This window comes from Prinia subflava, chromosome Z, assembly GCF_021018805.1.
Source record: "Prinia subflava isolate CZ2003 ecotype Zambia chromosome Z, Cam_Psub_1.2, whole genome shotgun sequence".
Classification (NCBI taxonomy): domain Eukaryota; kingdom Metazoa; phylum Chordata; class Aves; order Passeriformes; family Cisticolidae; genus Prinia; species Prinia subflava.
This window is the reverse complement of record NC_086283.1, coordinates 99,065,775-99,083,622: the sequence shown is the minus strand read 5'-3', so window position 1 is coordinate 99,083,622 and position 17,848 is coordinate 99,065,775. Positions and strand designations below refer to the sequence as shown.

General features: G+C 42.8%; 1 protein-coding gene across 1 annotated transcript; it reads left to right on the top strand.

Moving 5' to 3' along the window:
* Window positions 1-5,111: 5,111 nt before the first annotated feature.
* On the top strand, window positions 5,112-17,385 carry TMEM171 (transmembrane protein 171). The gene is made up of 5 exons (XM_063423337.1): window positions 5,112-5,242; window positions 10,398-10,527; window positions 11,000-11,693; window positions 12,707-12,848; window positions 16,997-17,385. Exons 3-5 carry the CDS (start codon window positions 11,063-11,065, stop codon window positions 17,223-17,225), a joined length of 1,002 nt encoding a protein of 333 aa, XP_063279407.1. The 5' UTR covers window positions 5,112-5,242; window positions 10,398-10,527; window positions 11,000-11,062; the 3' UTR covers window positions 17,226-17,385.
* Window positions 17,386-17,848: the final 463 nt, after the last annotated feature.

Genomic DNA, 17,848 nt, shown 5'->3' with positions numbered 1-17,848 from the left:
TCCTCTTGTCCTATTGCTTATCACTTGAGAGAAGAGACCAACCCCCACCTCCTCACTTCTTTAAGGCAGCTGTGGAGAGTGATCAGGTCCCCTCTGAGCCTCCTTCTCTCCAGGCTAAGCAACCCCAGCTCCCTCAGCTGCTCCTCATAGGAGTTGTGCTCCAGACCCTTAATCAGCTTTGTTGTCCTTCTTTGGACATGCTCCAGCACCTCCATGTCTTTCTGATACTTTCGTCTGAACTGTTGCCACAAACTCTTTTACATTTAAAAGCTGAAGGAACTCAGTCAATGTCACACAATGCACACAAAGTGTGCATTTTTTTCCTGATTAGGTATATGTCCAACTTACTGGTCTTGTATTCCTTTTAAATATGGGCACCTATGATAAAATCTTGAACAGAAAATTAATTACATGTGTTTTAGGATTTCAAAAATGCCCTTCTAACACATGGAAAGATTTCCTCAAGCCTGGACTGGGTCTCTACACGCACTGGATGAGAAGTAATAGAAGATTTTTGCATTCCTCTTTCCTTTCCTCCTTCACATGACCAAGTTGTCCTTCTGCAGGATTCAATTCCTGACTGTGAGCAGCAGCACAGCCTTCAGCCAGGTAAGGTTGCCTGCCCCAGACTCCTCTTCTGATGGGTGCAGCACGTTGTCTTAGGCTCACTCCCTCATCCCAGTGTCATCACAGCACAGTGCAAGAGCTTATGGGTTTCCAAGTTCTGTTTATTATTAATGCTGTAGTTGTTGTTTGTTTGTTGTTTTGTCATATACACTAGTAAAGAACTGTTATTCCTATCCCCATACCTCTGTCTGAAAGCTCCTTTAATTTTTTTTAAATTAGAATAATTTAGAGGGAGGGGATTTGAATTCTCCATCTCTAGAGAGGTCCTGCTCCCTTCCTAGCAGTTATCTGTCTTTCAAACCAAGACACAGTGCCACCAGTTTAAATAGCTGTCATGCCTTTCTCTTAAAAATCAAATGCAAGCAGGATAAGCAAACCCAACAATTTAAGATACAGATTTGAGATATGAATCTACCTCTCCGAGCCAAAACAAAGTTATTTGATTTTTATGAGGGTTAATGCATAACCTCTCTGAATTTCATTAATTTTTAAGCACTTGTCTCTCACTTCCTTTCAATACTTACAGGGTGCTTATAAGAAAAATGGGTACAGACCTTTCAGCAGGACCTGTTGCAATAGGATGAAGGGTAATGGTTTTAAGCTGAAGGGTAGATGTAGAGCAGGTGTAAGGAAGAGATATTTCATGATGATGGTGATGGAACAGGTTGCCCAGAGCAGTGGTAGCTGCCCCATACCTGGAGCTATTTGCAGTCAGATGTGACAGGGCTCTGAGCAGGCTGATTTAGTTGAAGATGCCCCTGCTCATCTAGGGAGGCTGGGATAGGTGACATTTAAAGGCCTCTTCCAACCCAAATCATTCTAATTCTGTGACTCTATGATTTCCTAACAGAAATACTGAATGAGTCTGTTGCATCAACAGATGCAACCTCTTTCAGATGGGTGGAGCAGAAAGGTTGGGAAAGATGATTTATTAAGAGGAGATCTTGACTCTCAGCCAACTCATGGACACTCCTGCACGCCCAGGCTCTGACGAGAGCAGTCAGCTTGGTCCTCCTATTGGGTCCTTCTCTGTTGCTCCTCAGAAGGGATCATCACAGGTCACTAGGATGAGTGTCCAAGTGCCACAGACCCAGGCAGCTGCTGCTTTGTGGGGAGGGTGTCAGTCCCCTGTTATCCTCCCTTAAAGTACAGCCAGCAATATACTCTTTCCTGTGGTTCTTTTGTAGCTGTCTGCTGAAGTACAGAGAAAAACTATTTCACGATTATTTCAGTTTGGTTCCAAAGCTCACTGAATGTTGGCAGAATTGCTTTTGTCATTTCTAAGCCTATAAATTGACAATTTTAATAAACACTTTATAGACTTGTATTTCTAAGTATAGAGCTTTTGAGTCTACCAGAACCCAAATAAACCAACATAGACAGCTCTTCACTATTCAGTCAGCTTTGCACTTTCCTTGCACACCAACCTCTCCATGTGAACTGGCTGCACAGAACTTGGTGGGAGCTGGAGAGCTGGCGACTCCTGGCTCCTGCATCATCATCTCATTTGCATCATATTTTCACAGCAAGCAAGCAGCAATTATAAAGTGAAATTTACCATGCATTTCCTCTTCAGCAGCTCCTGCTTCAAAGTACACCAGCAAAAGGCCAGCTGTCATTGAAACAAAGCGAGTAGCATCAGCCTTGATTTTAAGGATCTTCTGCAAAGTTTCAAAGTTTGTTGTGAATTATAAACACTAGGTGTTTCTGTGATGGTTACATTTTCACCAGGACAGTTTAGGACAGTCTGTATTCTCACTACGTTTTCAAACATCTGAAAACATTCTGCAGATCAGACTTAATGTTCCAAGCTCAGGCACAGTCTCAGCACATCCAGTATTTCACATCTAATTGCAACAGCTGTGGTTTTATTGACCCATCTTGTATTGCACACAACATATTAATAATTCTTCTGAATAGCAGAATTTCAATCTAGAAGTGATCAGAATTGAGTATTACTGCATTTGTGCCCTTGTTTCTAGAGAGCATCATCTTTAGGCAAACAATTCAAACCAACTGTCTTTGTTATTTATAAACATGTTTGCTAAATTAAAAAAAAATAAGAGGACTGCACAGTTAGTAGTTTTCATTTATATTTCATCAGATTATTGCTATAAGTAGTGGCTTCCATCAGCCTCAACTAATTCCCAATCAATAAATCATGAGCAATTATATTTCTCTGCTCACCATCCCAAATGGTAATCTTCTTGTCAGTGTCTTCATGAGTGTTACTGACTGTAACCCAAGAAAAAATTTCAAAAGCAAAAGTGACTTTCTGGTATCTCTGGGTTCCCTGTCATACTCCAGCTGTGAATGCACTGCATTTTTTATAGCTCTACCATTGCTTTCCATGCCTATTAAAAATACTTTATTTTCTCTACTGGCACTCACATCCAGAAACTACTGTCACACAACTATGTCCAGTCTTAACATTAAAAACTCTCAGTACCTTCCTGCGTGGTAAAACCCAATATGGCTCTGGTTTTGCCCAATACTACTACTTATGGTGTGGATTTAAAACATGCATTACTCGTAGTTCAACAGTTACTATTTTAAAAGATTAAAAATAATGTAGTTTAAAAATAATTCTTATCTTAAATCACAGTATCTGGCTCCAGATTACAGTTTTATGACTGCAGTCCCATGGCAGGAATCAACAGCCACTTAATGCACTGAAAACTCATACCAGGCTGAGTCAGAACCTCAAGAACTGAAGAATTATATTCTTTCAATCCCTTCTTTCATCATGAGGTCAAGTCCTTAAGCCCAGCACTACGAGAAACCCAATTGGTGGATGGAGGGGGAAAAGCTGATGACAGGCTTTGTAGACAAAAGTCATTTTTAGGTAGATGCTAGCCAACAAGCTTGTGAACTGTTATGACTGACTTTTTTTTTTTAAGTGAAATTCTTGGCATGTTGGGTTTGGTAGAAGAAGTATTTACATAAAATAAAAATCTGTTTATGTAACAGGAAAAGAGAACATCTATCACAGCAGTGGTCCAATAATTAACTAGTATCAGAGAACTGAAGAAAGCTTAGCCTGACAAAGTACTTCATACAGAAATGTGCACTACAGAAGTGTTTTTATTAATTATTTAAGCTCTATGTTGAAAAAACAATGGAACCAGAATTGGGTATTAGAAAACTGATATATAAACATAACTCAATCTCCTTGTGTCACTGTTGTCAGTCTTCACAAAATAGTCTGATTCTACCTTTGATGCTCTCTTCCTCTTGGCAAGAATCAATCTTCAGCTTGTGTTTTTAAACCAGCACAGCTCATTTTATCTTATTGTCTTCAGAATTTTTAACAGTACTTCACTGGAATATTTCCCTCATCACAGAATACAGGAGTAGTCACTTCCCAGTCTCCTCACCATGAGACCCTCCACAGCAGTGAGTGTTTCACAGCTGGAGCCCTTCCAGTAAACAGGAGCTGAGTCAAAATTCTGGACTTAAATTTGAGACAGCAAAGGGTCATTAACAGTCAGGAACCCACAGTTCTGGGAACCTTGAAGCCTTCTACCTCATGACAAGCTCCTTCCTACATCCAACACATAATTTCATACACTCTTTAGTTATCAATTTAACTCCAAAATTCCCTTGCTTTTTACCCAAATGCAGATTGCCTATGAAAAGCTACATAGAATTTTCACCCAATTGTACCGTCTAACCAAAATATCTCTTGTCATGCAAGACTTTAATCATTTTCTTTTCCTCTTGCCATCTGTTTTTCCAGCATCACTCCATCCCTGTTCTAGCTCATCTTGTTTTGACTCACATAAACTCAAATGCATTCACCCACACCTCACTGGCTAGCAGGATGCTGCTAACCAGCCTGGCAAACTTTAGTCACGTTGTCTTGGTCCTGCCACTGCTACAGCACTTACAAATGGCCCAGCTTGATCTTCCTTCCAAGCTCCTTGTCCATTCACACAGCTGCTTCTTGCACGTCGCAGCTCTCTCGTCTCACTACCAAAGCCAGCTTCTCCCTCCTTCCACTGCCTGTACCTGGCAAGAAAGCATCTTATTCCACCTGAAAGCGGCTCACCACTGAGGGAGATCTGTCACATCTAGGCTCAGTCTGTCTTTAGGTTGCCTAACAAGTTCCCAAGCGTGTGAGGAAAGGCAAGTGTTGCTCCTGAAATAGAGCCTGGTTCTATTGAACCCCACGGCTGTGGGCTCAATTCGTGTATGGGCCATTCACCAGAGAGACGCACCCGATGATTCTCACGGGTTCCTTTCAATTCAGAACATTCTGTGAAATGGCAGAAGTGGCCCTAGCATCCTGAGGGGGGCTGCGCACCCGCCTCACCCCGCACTCCCGGGTATTTCAGGGCCACGCTTGACTTTGGCCACGCACACCCGAACCCAGAGCCGCACCAACCCACCCCGGGCCCACCCCGGGCCATCTCCCGGGCGGGCAGGACGGGCCGGGCCCGCCGGGAGCCGCGGGCGGGCTGGGCCGGGCCTGTCCCGGGCGGGGCCGGGGCCCGGGGGCGGCGCCGCCCGCGCTCCCCCGGGGCGGCTCGGCTGGGCCCGGCCCGGCGCCGCCGGCCGCGGGGGCTTAAATAGCGGCGCCCGCCGCGCTGCCGCGTCCTTCGGCCGCCGCCAGGTAAGGGCGGGTGCCCGGGGCCCTTCGCCGACCGCGCTGAGGGGCTGCGGGGCCCTGCGGCTGCGTGGGGGGGAGGCAGAGGCAGAGCGGGCGGGCGGCCCCGGCTGCCCCCGCAGAGGCCGGCGCGGCTCCCGCAGCCGCCGCCATTCCCGTGTTGTCACTGCCGTGCGGGGTGTGAGGATTACCCGGGTTTAAGCGTCCTGTCTCCTGCCCGGAGAGCCCGCCGTGCTTCCCCGCTGCCGTGCCCAGAGGGGTTGCTGCAGTTATTCCGTGCGGGGCTCTGGAGGCTGGCACAGGGCAGGGCAGGAGGCTCGGGGCTGCTCCGTCACGGAGCCGTGGTGCGGAGTGCCCGCTCCGTGCTCCCGCGGGATGCTTGGCAGCCTTTGAGACATGGTCCGGCTTCACGGAGATCTTACTGTGACTTAGAATAGACTCTGCCTGATAGACCAGGGCTGCTGGTGCATGAGGAGGAGTGTGGCGTGGAGCGCTGCTTTTCCTACATGGAGTAGAGCTTAACTGCTTGTCCATTGAATTGTCTGGCTGAATGCCCCAAGCCAGCATCAGGAAACTGGGATAGGATAGCTTAGGTAGCTTTTGGAACCCTACATCTCCCTGATGGTCACCATGGCCTGTCCTGTGGTCAAAAACCTGTAAGTCTTTTTTGTCTTGTGCTTTTTGCTGCTTTGAGATATATCAGCCCTGTGGGACAGACCTTCCTGGGAATTTCCAGAAACTGCTCTGTCTTGTGTTACCTGTTTGAAAAATGTCAGCTCTGGTGTTAATTGCATCTGTCTGCTTTTTCCCTAGTCTCCCTGCAGGTTCTCCAGAATATAGGGGCTACTTTACCAAAGCTCTTGTTTGCCACTAGTGTGCCATGTAAAAAGCATCCCTACAGCAAGCACGGGGCCCTTCAGAGCTCATTTTTGAATCCAGGTGCTGTCCTGGCATCCAGTCAATGGTTACCAAGCTTTGCTTTGCAAGCTCCTCTCCATTCAGACAGACTTTTAGGGTCCTCCTGTCCCGCTGTGGTGTCAGTATTCTTTCTGGTGAAATGTGTGAGGAATGTTTGTGGACCATCTTGTACTGTAGCTGCTTTTCTCTTGCAACCCGCAGGGATGGGAATTGGCAGCTTTGCAGAATGCAGTTCTGTCTGGCACAGCCACAATCCCTGACAGTGCTGATCTGTGGTGAGAAAGATCCCTGGTGTGCATATCTCTGGAGAGTGGCAGGATTCATCCCACTTTCTGGAATTTCCTACTGCAGCTGCTTGCCAGTACTTCTACAGGTGGCTTCTGCCCCACCTGCAGTGATCATAAATATCAGCACAGCATCACTCGTCCTATCCTGTAAGCTGAAACAATAATTTTGTCGGCCCATATGGGCAGAGTTCTTGTGGCATCCACTCCTAGCTTAGGAATCTTTATACAAACTGTCTAAATCTTGTAATCCTTTATGATATCTGAGCCTTATGTTCTGTGAGATAAGAGCACTTCCAGGTACTAAGTATTGACTACATACATAAGAGACTAAATTGCATGTATTTGGCATCTTGGAACGTGTTACTGCTTGCAGTTTCTTAAAAGTAGAAAACTGAAAGTGTATCCTATTGGGCATCTCCCATTAGCTCTTCAAGTAAGTGTTTAAAAACAGTGTAGGGAAGGAAGAGTGTTGGAATGAAGGTTGCACGTTACAATTTAGTTTAACCAGCTGTACTCATGGGTATCTCTGAATGCCAAGTTAAGAGTCCAGTCCAGAGGGAAACTTGAGATTTAATAAAGAACAGAAAATAGTGTGTGTACAGAAACAGATATGAACAAAGAAGGGAATTCAGACATAGGGACCTATTCATGTTTAATATGGAAGTTAAACTGAATGAAGTTGAGAGCATTTTTCCCTACAAGTAGCTTGACCAATAAGGAGTCGTGGTTTAATTTGAAACCTGGGGAAAAAATAAAATATCACAAAAATAATTGCACAATGGCAATGGCAGCTTCCCAGTAGTAGTTCAAAACTTGGAAACATAGGTGAGAAAATTGAAAAATTAAAGTCCTTCAAAAAGTTGGCTTATAACTTCTAATGGGATTTCAATTGTGGTCTGCATATGAGAGAGTATTATAGTTTTTGAAATAATACAGACTAGACCTAAAATTTCTGGTGAAATTATTTGTGTGCTTTTGCAAGCAAAAAGAGGGGGAATGGGACCTACTCTGGGAAGGATAAAACAGAGGGACAGCACTCTTTTAATTCTTCCAGTGCTTTTGTTTTAATTCTGTTCCTGAATTCATAATGACTGCATGAAGCTATCAAATTTCATATGAGCAAGGGAGAGTAAATTCATAACCCTGGTGTTTCCAGTGGAAATCTTGGAAAATATGAACTCTGAACTCAAGAAGAATTGTAGTAGAGGTATTTTAAAATTCTTGGAGTTGTCCATAATATGAAAGTTGTAATACAAGTGTTACATGGAAAAATGACAAGAAATTGCAAAGTTATTTCCTGTTCTATATACCTGGCATGGGCCTGACTTACAAGAAGGTAAAGCACTGTATCATTTAGGTTGAGCTTGTAACCAGGCTTCCTTTATAAGCTATGTTTCCAATTCCCTCTTCCTGTCATACTTCACGACCTCTGCACTACTGGATTATGTTGTAGTGATTTCTGACCTGTTATTTCCATGTCTGCTTTCAGACTTGAGTTTAATACGAAGGAAAAATTCCTTTACATCAATGTGCCTGGGAGATATGAGATCTAATGGAAGTATTTCAAGCACATAGACAATAAAAGACTTGCCTCTTTATTAAAATACTTTTTCTTGAAACACAGGAAATAAATTTAATCTTGCTTTGGGTTTTCTGTTAAAATTTCATGGTAGTGCGAATGGAAATTAGTCCTCTCTTGGATTTTCCAGCATAAAATTTATGTGGCTTTCATCTTCAAAGCCACAACAGACTGTTCTGAATGTTCCTTCTTTTGTGGCCTGAAAGAATGAGAAAAATATGTACACAGTTAATTTCTAATGTGTGTTTTAGCTTAATCTCATGAGAACAAGGTTGATGGGAGAGAAGCAGGCACTGTGGAGTGGAGTAAGGAGGACAAATCTCTAGACTTTTCTCTGTAGTGAATATATATTTGAATTTACAGGGGTTTTGCCTTCACATTATTTCATTTTGTTCTTTTTGCTTTTATTTAAATCCGTGTTTTCTTTGCTAGAGGGAACTGCAATGAAAGTATTCAGAGTTCTCTCTAGAATGTTTGTGTTATAATGGTTAATGTGCCTCAGCAGAAAAGTATGTCAAGGCAGTTGTGTCTGAAACTGGGCTTTACTGGGATTTATTTATTTATGTGTGTGTATGTTTCAAGGGCTTTATACTCAGCTTTTACATTTGGTGAGTCAGGAAACCTGAGCCAGCTCAGATAATTTATGAGAATGGGGCATATGCAGTTAATCAGAAAGAATTTTATTAACTTAGCAAAGACCACTGAAATCAAAGAAGTGACCACCCCAGTCTATGTTTTTCTGCCCAGAAGTAAAGCCTTCAAACTGACTTCAGCTCATGTAGTATTGAAAGTGTGCTGAGGTAAAGGTTTTCAATTTGAAATCAACCAAGAGATATTCTTTTTTTTTAACTTTTTTTTTTTCATGACATGCTGTCCTATTTTTAGTGCTCTTTATAACTTTTTTTCCCCAGAGTGAATCTGACTCTTCTACCAGGGGACCCTCAGTTAGCAGTTTTTCAAACTGATCTTAGTGGGGTTTCTCAGTAGACTGAATTCAAAACACAGAAGAAACAGGTAGCAGTCACAGCTTACAAGTTGACTGCTCATAGTAATGGAATGCATTAAGGGGCAGTTCCTCAGTCTTGCTGTTGAAGATGGCCAGCTGGAAGTTTTGGTTGCTTCCTGCAGTGACCTCCTTGCTGTGTTTCCTTGCCTCTCAGATCCTGTGCTCATTTTGCCTTTTACTTGGTGACGTACTCTGCTTTCTCCTGTGCTTTTGGGGGTCCTGGTTTGATGTTCAGCAGTAAAACGTGTAACAACTTCATCATTCATGTCTCTGCTTAGCCTCTTCCTTATTGGCCTTTACTCTTAAAGGTGGCTGAGTAGTGACTCAATAGATTGGAGATAAATAATTGTGTGTTTGAGGCACTAGTGGGTTCTGTGGTTGTGTTTTTTGTCCCAGTGGGGCACTGCAGTTACCAGGGAGTGACACAAACCATCGTTGACACATGCTCAACAGTTTGCTTCCAGGAATCACATAATACTTTGTTTTTCTTGTGGAATAAATTTGCCAGAGGCATATGTAAGGAGGATCCGATCTAATTCGATGTTTTATCTTCCAGTCATCTGAATTAGTAGCAGGACAGTAGAAGCTGGTAGGGAAAAGGCTGAAGGTTAACTAACAACCTGCAGTAACTAAGCTGATTCCTGCTTCCATCCATTACCAACTCCACCAGTCCCTAAATATTGGTCCTTTAATATGCAAGACAGAGGTGAAATTTTCTGTCATGGGAGACTGCTGATGAGGGGAAGAGGGCAGTGTCAGAACACTGCAGCACAAGCATGCTGAAGTACTTCCTGCACTTGGTGGGGAACAGCTTTCTTGTGGTCTGTCCATGAGAGTTGCTTTCTTAGATAGTCTGAACTTCCCCTGCTTTTCAGGTTGGCTTTTGATGGATGTTAGCCAAGATCTCCATGGTTGCTAGTCACCATCTGGTGGCTGGTGTCCATCTGGCCCTATAGGCCAGTGTGTCAGAGTAGCAGAAACTTCCTTGTAGTAACAGCAGAGTTTATTTTTTTTGTACTGGAACTCTTGTCCTAGCTTTCAGTCAGGCTTCCCTTGCCCCAGTAAATCCACATCCAGCTGACTTGTTATCCATACTACAATATGGGCTGTTACTGGCCTCAAAACTGTTTTCTGTTTTCTTCTATTTTATTTCTGAATCCAGAGTCTTGTGTGCTCAGAAACCTTCTGGGAGCCACCTTCATTGATTTCTTTTTAAAGATCTTTCAAACAAAGACAAAGTATTCAGAAGTAGGGGGAGTTGAAAGAAAATGTAGGAGCACTATGCTTACCAACTCTAACTATGAAATCAGTGAGACTTGAACTGTCTTTAGAATGATTTTTTCTTTTATTTTCTTTGTTTTGTCATTTCAGAACGAAACCAAAAATCATCTCAGTGCTTGGTTTTGCGGCAGCATAGGACAGGAAAGCTCAGTTAAAGAAAGAAACAGAAAGTTCTTTACTGCCTGTGGAAGGAGAAGCAAGATTTATATGCTTTGAGAAGGTATGCAACAGAAGATTTACTTGGTTAAAAAGTCCAATAGTCATTGCTCATTTACTTTAAGGTACTGTCTCTCACAAGCTGTCACTTCCTGCAGTTCAGCACAGAAAATTCCTGTAGCTTTCTCTTTTCAAGGGGAAAGCTAACCTGTCCTCATTCCAAATACTCAACATTTCAAAATAACATCCTCTTAATCATAAGACTATTTCTCTAAAGGAACAAATTATTTAGCTGTGCAACAGCAATTACAGTTGGTTCAAGTCAAACTGTAAAGCAAGTTCTGTCTTTTCATAAGTATTTAACATCAGCAAACTTGAGTAGGCCCTGTAATCCATAGTGCAGGTACTGCAAAACAGAAAATACAGGAGCACATACAATAAAGGTTGAGTAACAAACTTGAAAGTAAAAAATAAAATGTAGCTGTTCTTGCTGGGGTTTTTTTCTTGTTTTATTTTGTGTATTTTCATGTTCACAGATCTACTGTGGTTTGCTGCCATTTAATTCTAACAACTCATCTGCTTGTGGAGATTCTGTTGTAATGTATCCTGTGGCTGTTCCTGCACCAGGAGGTGAAGGAAGCAATGGACAACATGGGAAACTTATTTTTTTCCTTTTTGTTTTTGGAGCTGTGTTGCTCTGTGCTGGATTCCTTCTTTCAGTCTTTATTCTCCAGTCGTGTCCATCTGGAAGCCTCAGTGACTGTAACGAGGTCCTTAAGGCAGCTGGGCCAGTGCTGGCTGTAACTGGACTGGTTTGTGTTCTGCTGGCACGATCAAGGGCCAGGATGTATATAAGACAAAGACAATTGCAGAATGAGCAGGTGTACAGCCTTGTTTTCTGTCGTGGGAACTGCCAGTTTGCCCAGTTCCTCATATTTGGATTCCTGTTTTTAACTAGTGGGATGTTGATTAGCATCCTGGGCATTTGGGTTCCTGGCTGCAGCCCTGGCTGGCGCACGGTGCAGCTCAACCACACTGGCACTCCTGATGTGGACCTCCAGGGCTGTGGATTCCTGTCACTTCAGATCATGGGACCTTTGATTGTGCTCACTGGGTTGTGTTTCTTCGTGATAGCTCATGTTAAAAAGAAGCAAAACTTAAATCTCAACCAAGAATCCTGTGAAAGTGAGGAACATCCTCAGAGCCCTGAATCTTTTCAGGTTACAGTAGGTGAGTAAAAAATATTGGAACTATGAATTAACAAGAGGTTTTTCCACTAATAATTTACATCTGGATATTACTTATTTGAGCTCTATGCATGTCAGTTCTGCCATGTCAAGACAGCCAAAATGGAATAATGTTACTTTGTGTTGTATGTTTTCTGTATGGTCAGTTCAGTTACCTTCCTCAAAAAGGCAGACTCTCTCTTTGGCATGGAAAGAAAGGTCTGACTGTGTAAAGCAATATAACCTGACACAAATGAGTGTAACCCCAATTCTATTCTCAAGTGGTGTAATCTACACTGCAGATCTCAGATTACTAAGACTACATTTAAGATTTATTTTAGCCTTGAGCTCTGACCCGTTAAACAGAAGATTCTGATTTGTAACCAGTGTACTGTATTTTTAAAATTGTGGCCACATCCTCAGTCGGTCAGAGATATTATTACAAGTTTTAAACTTGAGCTACAGAGTGGAAATTGGTAGATTTTTTGCTGTACAATATATTGAAGTAGTGAACTGTGTATCAGTAGTCATGGTTAGTGTGCCTTGAACTACAAGTAGCTTAGTAAGGAAACTGTCATGGCACACAAAATCAGTCCTCAGAGCCATTTATGACCTCCATTATAGCACTGCAGTACTTACAGAGAAACTTAGAATGACCTATTTCATGTTTGGGAGGGAAACTAAATACTTTCCTATCCTTAAAACATTCCAACAGTAACTGTGTGCTTTGCACTTCCACTTCTTGTCAACAGACAACCATGTTAGTGTCTCTTAGCTAGATAAACGCTCCCCCTTGTCAGCTGTATTATATAAATTAAATCCTTCATTTATAAGTATACTACGTCTTTATTTTGGGATTACTTAGGTTTTGAATGTACCTCCAAATGTATCAATTCTGTATGTGGGATCATTTATCTTAAAATCTAGGCAAGTAAAAATTATAGGATGTTAATAGTGTAACCAGAGGTGCTCAGTTCTTCAGAGGTAGTAATGGGTGTTTCACCTGTCTTTCCACAGGTGATGCTGTGATGTTATTCCCACCCCCACCTCCTCCTTATTTTGCTGACCCCATGTCACCAGCTGTGACACATTGTCTTATGTCAAGTGTTTTGCCTGCCAGTGAAAATCCTCCACCATACCACTCTATCTTCAGTGATGGGTAAGACTGTGTTCATCTCTGACTTTACAAATCTGAGGTATTTCTTCAGGTGTCCAAGGCCCTGTTCTTAAATAATCACTGTGAATTAACTACTAGGCATGACAAAGTTTTCTAGTGTATAAGTCAACTTAGTTCAGATACTTTACTGGAATTGGCATTAAAATACTGTAGTATACTAGGGAAACTACAAACTGCAGAGTGTCTTTTATGAGGATTAAATTATTATGATGACTTAGGAGAGAACTTCTGAAGTTCTTAAATCTGTGGCCCTTAGTAGATTTCTTCCACAGATTGTCCAAGGGAAGGTGCCACTGACAGCAGTGTGGTGTCAGTGACATGATATCCATATTGCCAGATTTTAGGAGTCTCTGTCGAAACAGAGCAGCAAGAATTTTATGACACTTGCCCAAAGACCCTGGGAATGTTACTTTATCTGCCAATTGTTCAGTTCCCTTATCTCTGCCTTGAGGAATTGACTCCTGCCATGCTGGTTTGCCTTGTTCCTGCTGTGGCACAGTGTTGAGATTAAAGGATTCCTTGATATCACAGAAAGCTCCAGCATGCTGATAAGGGAGGCTGCAAAGCCAATTTCATCTCAATATGTTCTACCTTGCCCTTGTAGCCATTCCTTACATACAGGGATTGTAACAGAATTGCCTGATATTGACACCACCAAGCTCAGGGAGCAGCAGCTGCCAAGTTACCAAAGACCTCCCTGTGCCACAAGAACTTGCAGGGTTATTTATCCCCTGTGGGTTACCACCACTGGGCTGCTAACTTGAGAGTAAAAGAGGGCATTGCAAGGGCCACATACTGGAAGTCAGAGCTAGATCTGTCCAGAAGAGCTAGGTGTCACATGTCTAGAGTCCCTAACTTACTTTCAGGCCCTTAATGATTCAGCAATGCCTTGATTTAGTATCTTTAGGATGGTCCTACATCAGCCTGGGTTTGAGCTGTGAGTCAGTAAATTATGTGGGGCTGTCATTTAATGACTTATTCACAAGACTCTGCATACAATGTTGTGTCACTGAAAGCTGGGAGATAAACTCTCCAACCAATTTGTTAGGTTACAAAGCCAGGGTTAGTTTATTAGCAGTGCTGGAGGCATGGGGAGTTGTCCACAAAGCGTGTATGCCCAGTAACCTAACAGATGTAGTTATATTCATCACATTTCCTGAATACATGCACATATGCTGATTATTTCCATAGACTTGTTAGGATATGGTTCCAGATATTCTGATGAATCTTTTCTCCTTGAGAGTATCTCAAATCAGTCATCAGGTCATAATGTACTTCTCTTACCATTCTTTGCTCTGACACACAATCTTTGTTCTCAAAACTAAGATATCAGCTGCTGTGTATTAGTCTCTGATATAAGGGAGCATTAACTGAAACAAGACTCATTAATCACAGATGTAGGGAATTAACACAAGACCACAGCAGTCTCTGGTATTTGTACTAAGCACTGTATGGGACAAGACTAAGTATTAACCATGAATATAGGGATAATACACTTATTACACTAAAGTTAAAAGGATTTTCCAACGTCTTCCCCTACTGTAGAGCTCTTATAGAGATATAACCTGTTTGGTAACAGTTGGAAGCACCATCACTGCTGGTGGTGATGAGTGTCTGGCGGGAAAGGACCTGGAATGGTGGTCAAAGACTTGGGGGTGCTGGTGGGTGAGAGGCTGGACATGACCCAGCCATGGGCACTGCCAGCCCAGAGAGCCAAACGTGTCCTGGGCTGCAGCCACAGCCCCGTGGGCAGCAGGGCAGGGAGGGGATTCTGCCCCTCTGCTCTGCTCAGAGCCCACCTGCAGTGGGGTCTGGATCAGCTCTGGGGTCCAGCACAGAAGGACAGGGAACTGCTGCAATGAGTCCAGAGGAGGACACCAAGATGACAGAGGTCTGCAGTACCTCTCCTGTAAGGAAAGGATAGGAGGATTGGGTTTGTTCAGCCTATAAAAGAGAAGGCTGCAGGGTGAACTAATTGCAGCCGTCAGATACCTGAAGGGAGCCTACCACAAAGGTGGAGAGGGACTTTTTACAAGAGCATGTAGTGACAGGACAAGGTTTCAGACTGAAAGAAATTGTTGAGTAGATATTAGGAAGGATTTTGTAACTGTAAGAGTGGTGAGGCAGTGGAGCAGGGTGCCCAGAGAAGTTGTGGACGTCCCATCCATAGAAGTATTTAATGTCAGATTGGATGGGGCTCTGAGCAACCTGGTCTAGTGAAAGATGTCCCTGTCCAAGGCATGGGAGGTTGGAAATGATGAACTTTAACATCCCTTCCAACCCAGGCTATTCTGTGATTCTGTGGTTCAGTTTTGGGTTCTTCTCAATGAGAAAGACACTGGGGTTCTGGAGTGTGACAAAAGAAGATCAGCACAGCTGGTGAAGGATCTGAAGCACAGGTCATGTGAGGAGTTGCTGGGAGAGCTGGAGTTTTCCAATCTGGAGGAAAGGAGGCTTGACCTTATTGTTTTCTTCAACTGCTGAAAGGGAGGTTGTGGAAAGATGGGGATTGGCCTCTTTTGCTAGATAACAAATGACTGGACAAGAGGAAAGGGCCATCAGCTGTGTTGGGAAAGGTTTATCTTCATTATTAGGAAGGGTTTTTGGGGGGAGGTTTGTGAAGCATTGGAACAGGCTGCTCAGGAAAGTGGTGGAGTCACCATCCCTGGAACTGTTGGAAAGTCATGTGGATATGATTTAATACCTGTGTGGAATTCTCTGTCTTGTGAACATTTGTACACAAAGAGGGAGTTTGTTGGGATAGTATCTAGCAGAGTGGATAAAACACCTCAGGCTTGGATACAGAACCCAGAATGCCTGTGGTGTTTTCTGATGGGGATGCTCTAGCTGTTGCCCTTCCGTGCTTCCCAGTGTCCTCACAGAGACCTGCTGAGCTGACACCACCTCTGAGTGTTTCACTCAATCCTTCCCTCTCATGGCTCAGCACTTGCTGGCAGTCAGGGCATCCTGATTAGTGCAAATTGCTTCCCAAGCACTTCCATGGAAGAGAAGCAATGGGCTCGTTGTTCATGATGGTGCTATGGTTGAAGATCCCAAATATGGCAGGGGACACACGTTTTGTAAATTAGTGGCTACTGGACAAATGCCTCTTTGATCCATTGTTCAGTGTTCTGTCAGCAAGCACTGTGCTGCAGCCTGTGCTGGATGGGAGACCTATTAATAAGCTGAGTCATGGTCTCCTCCCAGAATTGCTAGCATTTCTCCTGCAATCTGTTACGTAGCATTTGTCTTGTAGTATTTCTCTTTCCTTTGAAAACCCTCACAGACCAGTAGCAACATTGAGGATGAGGTGTCTGTGCTCTGTATTTGTGCTCCTCACTCAGTATTGATATGGATACAGATGTATGTACAAAAGCAGGAGTCAGCTCTGGGAGTGAATCATGAGGAGCAAGGATTCTTCCCTTTCCTTGGGAAGCAGCTGAAGCAACATGCTGAGGGCCAGCTCCAGGGTGAGATGAGCAAAGTAGTAGCAAAGATGACCAGAAGAATGTGGGTTCAACCAATTTTGATCCAGCTGTGATGGTTAGAGGAGGAGAGGGGTGAATGTCACTGGGGACTTTGCAGTCTGCTCATGTCCAGTCATTTCTGCTTCTCCAGCTCTGAGTGGGAACACGACTCCTTATGTCTGTCAAGGATTGCTGGAATGCCTAATAAAAGTTTGATTGCCTTTCATGTAAGATCTCAAAAGGCTAGGGATTGTGATTTTTTGGATGCAGTTCTTAGTCTAGTAACTGTCTTTCACAAAGGAAGGGGACTGTGCGTGTGATACGCTACAAAAGGAAGATACCTCAGAAGCTAAGGATCAGAAGAAGATTTAGTAAGATTGTGAAACAGCACAGCCAGAAGCAGCTAATACCCATAAGCCAGGCTGTGACTGGTGATCTGAAAGGTTAGAAGGGAGCTTGTTTTCCTCTACCCCTCTGAAATTATAGAATTTTCAGATGAGTCATAATGCAGGCCACAGAATGAAATCCGAATGCTTATGTAAGTTCTTTGCTTCAGGGATTTTTAGGAAGTGTGTGCATTCATTTATGTTTATGTAAATCAAGTCAAATTTCACTCACTATAGATAAATTAATTATGCTTATACATAATTTTGTGTTTTATAGAGCACAGCTTGCTGATGATGAAAGAACAGTTGCTGTTAGAGACTATGAATCCATATATACAATTTCTGGAAGCAGCTCACCTTCAGATATTTTACCAATGCTATACCTTTCTTCAGAATCACCACCAAAATATGAAGAAAAAGCATCAATAACAAATAATGAATATTCACCATCTTCTTCCTCATCTTTTTCGTCTATTTCCTTAGCCACATCCGACACCAGCTCATAAAGGACTGACAGTTCACTTAATTTTTAATTAAAATGTACACAGAGATTTGCAATTTTTGAATTTATTTACATTTTGTAATAAAAGCAATAATGTTGGCTGTGTCTAATTTTTCATCAGGAAGAATAAACAATGAACTTGGATGTCAAGAAATATTAGAGAAGGCTGGGCCTCTGCTAAAGTAGTCTGAAGGGAGTTCACTGCAAGAACATCAAACACTGGTCTTGTTCTGTTACAGCTTCAGTTTCTATTTATAGCTGTTCTTTTTATAATGAGGCCACTAAGTAGAAACCAACTTTTTTGATTATTTTAATTAAATCTGTTTGGAGTTTCATAGAAAGAAATAATTAGGAAGCATTTTTATTTCTATTTTTGCATGACTTTTGTGGAAAATACTTGTTTGCAGAGTATGGCCTTTACAAAGTTATGGCCTTTACAATTGCTCGGGGAGCATTCACATATAGGGATGTTAAGTTTGGTACCAAAGATGCTGTGAAGAGCTTCAGTGGTTACCTTTTGGTCTGCCTGGTAACACACACTCCATATTTAGACTGTCTCTGGTCCTTATGTAAGTGTAATCCCTATGAAAATCAGTTTGAGCTGCAGTTAAGAGCCCAAAGGCAGCC

What these genes read in the sequence shown, in the direction of transcription:
- TMEM171 (XM_063423337.1), top strand. Translation starts at nt 11,063, where the DNA reads ATGTATCCTGTGGCTGTTCCTGCACCAGGAGGTGAAGGAAGCAATGGA. An exon ending in ATCTTTTCAGGTTACAGTAG is followed by an intron (nt 11,694 to 12,706) that starts GTGAGTAAAAAA and finishes GTCTTTCCACAG; the next exon opens with GTGATGCTGTGATGTTATTC. An exon ending in CACTCTATCTTCAGTGATGG is followed by an intron (nt 12,849 to 16,996) that starts GTAAGACTGTGT and finishes TGTGTTTTATAG; the next exon opens with AGCACAGCTTGCTGATGATG.